Here is a 10,315-nt window from a genome sequence, read left to right as displayed (position 1 = left end):
ATATAAAAATTCTTTAAATTCAAATTCATCAATTGATTATATTCGCTACATTGTCCCTACAATGTCTTTATTAAAAAAAAATATTCATTATCAATAAATTAATTAAGAGAAATAATTTTATTAGTTATATTTTTCCAATGTAAAAATTCTTTACATTTAAATTCATCAATTGATTATATTCACTACATTATCTATTATCTTTTTTATGCACTATTTTTTAATTAAATATCAAAGTTATAATACAAAATAATGTTATATATTTATTTACCAAGTATTTTATTAATACCATGAAAAAATTAAAAATATATATAATTAATAAAGTCAATCATATTAATCACTTGAGGGATTTGTTGACAATGAGAGTATTCAAATCACATAACAAATTGAAGTGAGAACTACCTCACAATGTCCTTATTTGACAATCAGCAGTTAGCGGTTAGCGTTAGCGAATTATATTAGCGAATTTGACCAGCGAATTATGTCAACAGTTGGTAAAAAGATATTTGAAAAAAATTAGCTATTTAGATTAACATGTAAAATAACCTAAGGGTATATATATATTTAATAATAATAATAATAATAATAATAATAATAATAATAATAATAATAATAATAATAATAATAATAATAATATAATAATAATAATAATAATAATAATAATAATAATAATAATAATAATAATTGTTTAAAAAATTAAAATTAAGCCAATCATGTTAACTACTTGTGAGATTTATTGACAAAAAGAGTATTCAAATCACACAACAAATTAAAGTGGAAAACTATCTCGCAATGTCCTTATTTGACAATAATCAGCAGTTAGCTCTTCAATATTAGTATATATTTAATATGTTATGCCTAATTTTTATTTGATATCCCTTATGTCCCGTATTTGATTTCAACCATACATATACAATTGTTTTATTGACAATTATAATATAATCAATCTTGATTATATTATCTTGCATTTGTAAACTTAAAATTGACTATTTAAATACGCAAATTTAACATTTAATTATCTATGCATAAACAATTCCAATATAATCTTGCATTGATATACTTTAAAGTACTTATTTAAAAAAAAAAAAAATATTGGGCATTATCCAAATCGCGCAATGCGCGTAAAAAGCTAGTATATAATATAAAATTTAACATAAACTTCGTTCAAATAATTAGTCCGGCTAAATACATATCATTCAAAGTTAATCATCAAATATTATAAATCATTTGATTTTTATGTAAAAAACAAATTTAGGTTATGTTTTTTTTTTTTTTTCGTTTAATTAATCTTCTTTTGATTATTTAGATAAGAACAAAACTTAATATTTCAATTATACTTTTGCATTATTGGTATGATTTAAGTCGTTATGGTATTAATATTTTTCGTATTTATTTTTATAATGGTACAATTGTACATTAATTTACAAATATTATACTATTATTTTTTTTATTGAACAAAAATGTTCTTACATCATTGTCAGGTCTGCGCGATCTAACTACAAAGTTGTTGATCATAAATACAATTACACCTGGACTCTAAAATGGTAGGACCATTTTCTAACAAATTAACAATGTTGATATCCCCCTAGCTCCAATTGAACAAGTTTACACATCATAGTTTTATCAATGCATGAAAACTTCTAAAGAAAGTTGTAAGTTAATTTTTACTATATCATTATAACAATATCCACTGTAACTATATATTTTGAATTATTTATTATCATCCTCTATTGATAGGAATTGTAATAATTGTCATTGACAAACTCTCAAAACAATTTGTCTCAACAACGAATGTAAATTAAAAAAAATACAATGATTTCATTATTGTTGATGAAAAATAGGTATGCCACTTTATTACTCTTATTAGATTAAATAAAGTAGTAGCTACAACAAAAAATAATACATATGCATTTAATTAATTTAGAATTAGATGTCTGTAATGCCTTTATTTAAAAAAATTATTCATTATAAAAAGTTTAAATAGAGGTATAATTTCATTAGTTATAGAGTGAATTCCATTTTTGGCCCTACTGTTATAGGGGCGTTTTCAATTTTAGTCCACCTTAATATTTTTTGCCACTTTATAACCACTATTATTCAATGTGTTTCACTTTTAGTCCCACTGTTAGTATTTCCATCAAAAGGCCGTGTAATCTAGGGGTATTTTGACCTTTCTTCTCATCCAAGACTATGTTTGACTAAAGAAATGAGAACATTAAACCTAAAACCTAAGAAACCTCGTTGGCCCATGTTGGAACGAACGAAACGATGTAGCTTTGGCTTCCCATTCTCGTTGTTCGAAGAGCCATCTTCGAATATCGGAGGAGGAGGACGAAACACCTGGATTAAAAGAGAAGAGACATACATAAAAAGACCAAAATACCCTTTGATTATACGGCCTCTTGACGGAAATATTAACGGTGGAATAAAAGTGAAACAAATTTAATAACAGTGGTTGTAAAGTGGCAAAAAAAATTAAAGTGGACTGAAATTGGAAACGCCCCTATAACAGTAAGACCAAAAATGGAATTCACTCTCAGTTATATTATCTTTATTTTCTACAATTCAAAGAGTCATTACCTTCAAATTTATTCATTTATTATATTCACTACATTGTCCATTGTTTTTTTTTTTTTTTTTTTTTTTTTTTTTTTTTTTTTTTTTACATTATCTTATAATTAAATATCAAAGTTATAATACAAAATATGTTATATATATTTAATTTATTACCAAGTATTTTATACAAATATAATAAATTTTAATATTTTGTTCAATACTTTCACATGATAACCTACGACACACATTTCACAACGCATGAAACATGTAGGGAAAAAACTACCATGACCAAATATCAGTAGGTGCTTGTAAGATAAAGTGTTAATAGTACAACTAAGATCCCGTCATATACACAACAAGGCAAATCTAAAGTTTCCTACACCATAATCTCATTGCACGATGAATCCATCTATGCTACCACCAGTAACCCAATTGCACATGACATACTATCAATAATAAAAAAAAAAAAAAAGAAGAAGACATGTGCTGAAGATGTGAAGATGAAGATAATGGCAATGCTACCCAAAAGAGAATTAAGAAGAATTAGAGAAATTTAAACCAAAAATAGTACGGAGTATTTGTTTAGAATATCGTTTTTAGACTAAGTATTTAGATTAACATTATTACAAAGTTGCAAACATTTATTTTAGTGACACTAAAATCAATCTCTCATATATTATCTTACATTTATATACTTTAAATTATCGATTTAAATAAACAAATTCAATACAGAGTATTTATTCCTATGTATAAACATCTCCGATATAATATTGCATTGATATACTTTAAAATACTTATTTAAAAATAATCATTGAACATTATTTCATTCGCGCAAAGCGCGTAAAAGAACTAGTATTTATAATATATGTTTAACAATTATGCCAAACTCTAATTGGGTTGTGGTTTGAACCTATGACTATTTTTATAAAAAAATTATTAAAAAATATTAAAATCAAATAATATGAACCATTCATTTTAAGAAACAATTAATATTAATATTTTTTTTAGTTCCAGTTAAGAGTCTAACATTAGCTCTTATTAGGTTGGTAGATTTTTAGAAAACAAAAACACAAACAAACAAAAAACAAAAGTTTGTACTCACAAGTCACAATTAACGTAGAGTGCGGAAGATGCGCAGGGCGAAGTTATTTGAACGGCGACTTCATTTTTCATATTTGAACGGCGACGGGGGAGTTAAAGAGCCTTTGATTGGTGTTTGTTTGCGAGGATGATAAACCCAGCGGAGAGTAATAGTATGATGGAGTCGTCGTCTACATCTGGGAACAACGCTCAATCGCCTGGTCTGAAGACGCATTTCAAGACCCCTGAGGGGAGATACAACTATACAAGCTCCAGTATGAGAAAACTTATCCTACTGGCTATACCAATATGGCGAAGACCTTTGCTCAGGTTCTCCGTTGAATTTATAGTATAATTCTTTTTAATTTATCTCAGTTTGGGTCTCAATTTCTTCAGCTTTCCTTCTTAGTCATTTTGTTGTTAGTATGGGGTAGAATTTCCAATTGGGTTGCTTAATTGTGTGAATTTGGTTTATAAATGTATGATTCTTTGACCTGTTAACATGGCCTTATTTCCTAAGGCAATGGATTAAAATGACAAAATTAGCAATAAGACAAGGGAACGTGAGAATACCTCAGATAGGTGAGGGTATTTGCTAAAAACCTTATGTGAAAGTTATGTTAAATTCCCGGGGGAAATTGCATAACTTGAACCAAAAATGGGAATCTTAATATTCCCAAGCAAATATAACATTGGTTATCTTATATAACCTGAACCAAACTCCCCCTAAAAGTTCAATTATTTGTGATAGTATTCTGCTTTTGCAATGTTGATTTATTGGGTTCTTTTCCATCTTTCTATGTGGTCAATTTGAATGTATTTCTAGTGCAAACACATAGTACTAGTTCTTCATCTGAAGTTATGTGTGTGCTTGTGAAGGAGGTATATGATATTTTCAGCATTTTGAAACTATAAGAAGGTAGCACTGGCAATGATTAGTTATCCATTCCTTCAACTTTCAATAGGAAGTTGAATATTTGGGCTTACTTTGTGATTTTTTCTTCTTTCTTTTCTGTCTTGTTCTGGCTTTGCTTCCTAGATTAAAATGATGACTGACACCTCAGCAGTTTGCATTTGGATCGGATTTAATGAAATGTGTGTTGATTGTATCTGCATTTCTGTAACTTCATGTCTCCTGCACATGATTCTGTTCTGCTTCTTGCATTTGGCCTTGCAAGGGAATTTACAGGTCCTTCAGCAACCTTTCCATCTCTTCTTTGAAGCGTTAAGCTAGTTTAGTTGGTGTGTGATAGATTGACTACATGCATTATTAAGTAAAATAAATTGAATTTTATTTGAATCACTCTTGCACGCTATATGCATTACTTGCAGACAGTATGGTCAAAAAAAGAAATACTAAGTATATACAATATTTGTTTTACTTACATACACTATTTGTCTTACTTTGAAATGCTTTTACCTCCTAATATTCACCCCCTAACGTGGCAATAAAAATCGTTATATTTATTGGGTACCATGAATTGACTAACCTCATACCATATTAAAAAAGGGGATATATTTATTAACCAAATACCAAAAACAAAAAAAAAAAAAAAAACCAAAAAAACCAATCAAGTATTGCCATGTAAGGAGGTGAATGCAAAGATCTGAACATAGGAGAAAAATGTAGCATGGCTATATATAATAATATATTACTGTTTGTTTAACCCGCCAAGTCCGCAAGTTAGGGCAGGGACAATTTGGCATTTCTAGACCCGCCCAAATACTCTCTATATTACTCCCGACTCCTTACAGTAATACTACTTTTAATTAATACTATTCTAACTTTCACGCACCAATGGCAAAAAATTTAATCATAATTTTTTTTCCTACTCTCTATATTACTCCTGACTCCTTACAGTAATATTTGAGCTTTTTTCCCTTTGTCTCTTCCCATAAGCCTGTTAAGGATGGGGAAATTAATGAGTACGGAGTGAGTACATATCCTATTTGTCTGACTCTCAGTCTGAAACTTGCCTGGTTAATCATCCATCTAAAGGCATCACTTGAGCTCAATTTTGGGGTTTACTTTTCAGGGTTTTGCTGGTTTCAAACATTTTCTTGCCATGGGATATGTGGAAACAACAAAAGAAGAGTCTTTGGCTAGAAAGGATGCATTGCTGTCTGAACTACAACCCAGTTCATTCTCAATGGCATACCATACTCCTTTCTTAAGTTAATTTTTTCCCTTTATTGGAAAATGTTGTGTTTAACTTTTTTACCACTGTTTCACTGTTTGTTTTCTGAGTGGACTTTTTTTTTTTTTTTTTTTTTTTTTTTGACATTTCTTATTAGGTATATACAGAATCTGCATTTTTTTATTGCGTGGTTTTCCCAGTTTCAAAACTCTTTTTTCTTGTTCAATTGTGATTTCTTTTCAAGAATGTATTAGTTGTGTATACCCATATTTTGGATTTTCTGTCTCTATATAGCTACCAGCAACTAGATTTTAGTTAACACTTGGGTTTCTTTTGGTATACTTGAATTGCTGCATATGGGAATAGAATGAACCATAGAAAGGAACAAAGAGGGAAATTAATATTATTTATTCAAAATTAATTTGATCCCGAAGACAATATCTTTTGGTTCTTGTTCTCCCTGTAACCACTATTCTGAAGTAATGAACATTCCTAAAGGAATGATGATTTGGATGGAATGAACATAAGAAATGCAGAAAAGGAATTTGTGGCTGTAGTACTAATTCAGTTACTTGGTCCCTATGTAGCAAATGTAGCCTTAATTCAGTGAAATTTGTTGTCTCCACCAATATCATTATTTTAGTATTTTATTTTTGATGAACTAGGCTGGAAAGTTTTCAAAGGAGAGTTCCAAGTTTTTTTGCTTCTTGTTGTTCAATGCATCTATATTGAATCCAAGGAAGCTCAATTCATGTAATTTATGAGATATTATGTTGGCAAAGTATCTATATCATGTCTTATTTGGCGGAAAAGTGTTCTCAACAAACATAAACGATAAGTAAATGTGCAATTTGAGTGATATTTATAAATTGCCTGCTTGCCAACTTGCGTGTACGGAAAATCTGTGGGTTGAGCCAATACTTCACCTACAGCGAGCTGGGTGGTGCTTTGCCACGTAATATTTATATATTGCCTCTGTGTCAGCTTGGTATTTATAAATTGCATGCGTGTCAACTTGTAATGGATATATGATGCTACGTGTTGACTTCACAGAAAGAAGGTTTCGGTGATAGTTGCTTTAAATTGCCAGATAACGAGGGGCTGACTACTAAGTTCATTGATGTGTTTGAATGCGTTTTTGGGTGAAACAGTCATGAGGGGTCATCTCTGAGTCTGTATCTACAAAAGCGCAAAACGTGATTGTAGAGATACCAGAAGGAATAATGGAGCAATCAGCAAAGATTCTGTTAGGAGAAACATACCCTTCTCACCGACTCCAATAGGGGTGATATCTAGAGGTAAATCATCTATTTTGCAAAACACAATGTCAGAGATTGAAGAGGTTGCAATTTCGAGGACACTAACTCCTACAGAAGTTTTCAATCCAAGGATTAAAAGAACATTGTCGCAGCCAGAAATTCCAATTGCACTCCCAAATCCTCGTTCATCACATGGAAGTTCTAATTCATCTGTAAGTGCCTAAAATTTATTACAACTTTAATTGTACTAAGATGAATTTAGTATCATACTGTTTTCTCAGTTAATATGGTAAATCATTGTTGACATATACCATGGTGGACAATAATTCATTCATATTAATTCTATCTTAAACAATTTGTTGAATACACATCTTTTTCCAGTTATACAAAACCAAAGTATGCAATACATTTGCATTTCACTTCTTTCTTCTTTTAAGTCTTATTTGGCTTTAATTAGTTCCTAAATGTATCGAGTCTATGAAAATATGTCTATCGAATTGAGTCCTGTTCATGAGAGAATTTTTGGTCCTATGAACAAAAGAGTCTTGGCCATAAGAAACCAAAGTTTTTGGTGAAATTTCTTCTTTCCATAGAGCTAAAGCCTTTGCTTGTTAGCCAATTATTATTCTTCCGTTGAATTTTGTTCTTTGCGGTTTAAGCTAATTTCTAACTTATGTTTTCTTTGTTTCCGCATTTATTATTCTGTAGACAAAGGGGATTGAACACCCACTACATCGATCACATTCAGTACCTAATTTAATGGAGGCTGAAAGCACCATACACATGGTAGGGGGACTAAATTCTGTAATTCGCTCTACTACTCAAATCACAGTTGGTGCTCTAGCAACATCAGTCGCTGCTCCATCTTTTGGTAAAGGTAATATTCTAGGCAGTAGCATGAGTCAGAGACTCACAGTTTTCTTAGCAGACAGTCTGATCAAAGGCGGGGTTCACTACTATTTTAAATTCTGGTCACAAAATATACAAATGATATTTTTCCCTGATAATTTGAGTTTGCTTTCTTATGTAATAATAATGAAGTAACTGATATTACTAAAACTCAAGTGAATTTACGTTCAGACTATCCTCTTAGAGCTGCTAATAGTAGGGAATTTACTCCCACTAGAATTGAATGGAGAACCGTAATTAAATCGGTGATGCTAGGGTGTTTTTTTACTTTGCATTTACAGATTCATTTTGGACTCCCACTTCGCCTGCTCTGACCTGTAATAACATGCATACAATCTTTTTGTCTTTTCATTCAGATGTGAGTGATAATTTGGGCAAAGATGTTACAGAAGATGCTGTTTGCAGAATATGTTTGGTTGAACTTGGGGAGGGATCAGCCATTGTTAAGATGGAATGCAGTTGCAAAGGTGAACTTGCACTGGCCCACCGAGAGTGTGCTGTAAAATGGTTTACGTTGAAAGGCAACAGGACCTGTGACATCTGTAGAAATGAGGTTCAGAACATACATATTAAATATAATTATCGGAATGCAGTGATAAATGTTCTTGAACAAACTGGACTTGCTCTACACAGGTATGTAAATGATACTCTGTCTCTCTGATAAAGGCCAAGAAAAAAAAAAATCTTGTTCACCTTTCTTTGTTATTTTTATAATTTTTAAAATCAATTCTCTATCAAGCTCGTTTTAGCTGAATTTTGACAACTCTCTTGAGAGCTTAGCATAACCTTTTTCTAGGTATTGGATCACTGTTCCTGTGGATGTCATTTGCAGCGTGACTGCCTACTTTTTATTCGTGTTGGAACTTTTGGTAAATAAAAGGACTGGTGTATTTTAATTCCCGCAATGTTTAAGCTTGACAGTTTGCAAGTTTCCTGATTTGGACTTGTGTGCAGTCCACGAAGGGAGATCGTGATCCTCCACTTGCTGCTCCAGCTTCAATCGTATTGGGTCTCATTGCACACGTGATATCGTTTAGGATGGGTATCCAAATTTACTTTCCTGTATTCATTCGCTTGTGGCAACTTCAGTTTCTCATAGTTTGCCTTACAGTATAAACCGTTATAATTCTGATAGTGTGTTCAGCGAGAAAACAAGCTTGGGTTTATGGATTGGTTCAGTTTGGATTCGTGGTTCTATTTGGACATGTCCTCTACTTGGTGGTATGTTACGTTTTCTTCTCTTTTTGCTTTAAATCCTGAGACTAGATGAAACAAATTGTGAGATGGAGCATCAACTAGGCACTTACACACTAAAGCACATTTATTTATACGCCAAAGTTGATAACGATATTACATCCTTTGAACTAATACGGTTAGGTTAAGATGAAGAAATGTAATGGTTTCGCTTTTCTGGGTTACAGCTTAATGTTGGTGAATATACATCTGTTCTTGTTGCTGTATTGATTGGGTTTAGCCTTACAATGGTCGGTCATATGATCGTGCGACAGATGGCTAGCTCAAATCAGCTGCAAACTCCTTCTCAGGTGGCTATGCATCCAAACCCATCTTCAGAAACCATTCCTGCATCCCAGATTCATCTGCAACAAACTGATCTTGAAAGCGGAAATCTCAGAGTTGATAAGAGCTCCAACTGAGAGTCAGAGTCCTCTCATTTCTTTACTTTGTGCATGTTTTTATTGTTAAACAATGGCTGGCTTAGAACATGTTTCTATAGCTGTTTCCCTGTTTTGGTGAATTGCAGTGAATGTAACTATGCACCTATCATCAGATCATTCATTCTAAATGTTGTTTTTACCTTCGCATAATTTGTTTGTTTCAGATTTAGTTTGAACATTTTAAGACGAAACTAACATTTTGTCAGCTTGTTTCATATTTTAATTTGACGAAAAAATTAACATCTTCATCGATTCGGTGAGAACTGTATAAAACTGTATTGAATGAACAGTAATTACAATTGTACAGACGGAGGGAATATATACAAGAGGAATCATAGGGATATTAGTAACCTGTAGCTTGCCTCTAAAAAAAAAGAAAATCTAGGACTAGACAAATCTTTTGTAAATAGGGCTAGGCAAAGCTTTTGTAAATATGTATGTAAGTTGATCTTTTGTTGAGATGAAATTGACTTGAATAATCTCCAGCAGCAACTCTATCTCGAACAAAGTTATAATCTATCTCAACGTGCTTGGTACGAGCACGGAAGATGGAATTTGCACACATATAAGTAGCACCAAGATTATCGAACAAAGTTATAATCTATCTCAACGTGCTTGGTACGAGCACGGAAGATGGAATTTGCACACATATAAGTAGCACCAAGATTATCATACCATAGTTTAGGGACAGTGATACCTG

At 31.7% G+C, this 10,315-nt stretch overlaps 1 protein-coding gene across 4 annotated transcripts; it reads left to right on the top strand.

Moving 5' to 3' along the window:
* The first annotated feature begins 3,647 nt into the window (after positions 1–3,647).
* On the top strand, positions 3,648–9,767 carry LOC109187617. 4 transcript variants are annotated; one of them, XM_019337855.1, is made up of 8 exons: positions 3,648–3,963; positions 6,923–7,242; positions 7,739–7,907; positions 8,296–8,572; positions 8,736–8,808; positions 8,894–8,981; positions 9,075–9,160; positions 9,361–9,767. In XM_019337855.1, the coding sequence occupies exons 2-8, from the start codon at positions 7,096–7,098 to the stop codon at positions 9,592–9,594; spliced, it is 1,074 nt and encodes a 357-aa protein (XP_019193400.1). In that variant the 5' UTR covers positions 3,648–3,963; positions 6,923–7,095; the 3' UTR covers positions 9,595–9,767. The 4 variants fall into 4 exon arrangements, with proteins under 4 accessions (XP_019193400.1, XP_019193406.1, XP_019193422.1 ...); XM_019337861.1 differs by having other exon boundaries at positions 6,825–7,242; XM_019337877.1 differs by lacking the exon at positions 3,648–3,963 and having other exon boundaries at positions 5,880–7,069; positions 7,161–7,242.
* Positions 9,768–10,315: the final 548 nt, after the last annotated feature.

Source organism: Ipomoea nil, unplaced genomic scaffold, assembly GCF_001879475.1.
Source record: "Ipomoea nil cultivar Tokyo-kokei standard unplaced genomic scaffold, Asagao_1.1 scaffold0191, whole genome shotgun sequence".
Taxonomy (NCBI): Eukaryota; Viridiplantae; Streptophyta; class Magnoliopsida; order Solanales; family Convolvulaceae; genus Ipomoea; species Ipomoea nil.
This window is presented reverse-complemented; position numbering and strand designations above follow the sequence as displayed.

Bases quoted from the DNA above. Each gene is read 5' to 3' on its own strand.
- LOC109187617 (XM_019337855.1), top strand. From the start codon at position 7,096: ATGTCAGAGATTGAAGAGGTTGCAATTTCGAGGACACTAACTCCTACA. The intron at 7,243-7,738 runs GTAAGTGCCTAA...ATTATTCTGTAG, and splicing joins ATGGAAGTTCTAATTCATCT to ACAAAGGGGATTGAACACCC. The intron at 8,573-8,735 runs GTATGTAAATGA...ACCTTTTTCTAG, and splicing joins ACTGGACTTGCTCTACACAG to GTATTGGATCACTGTTCCTG.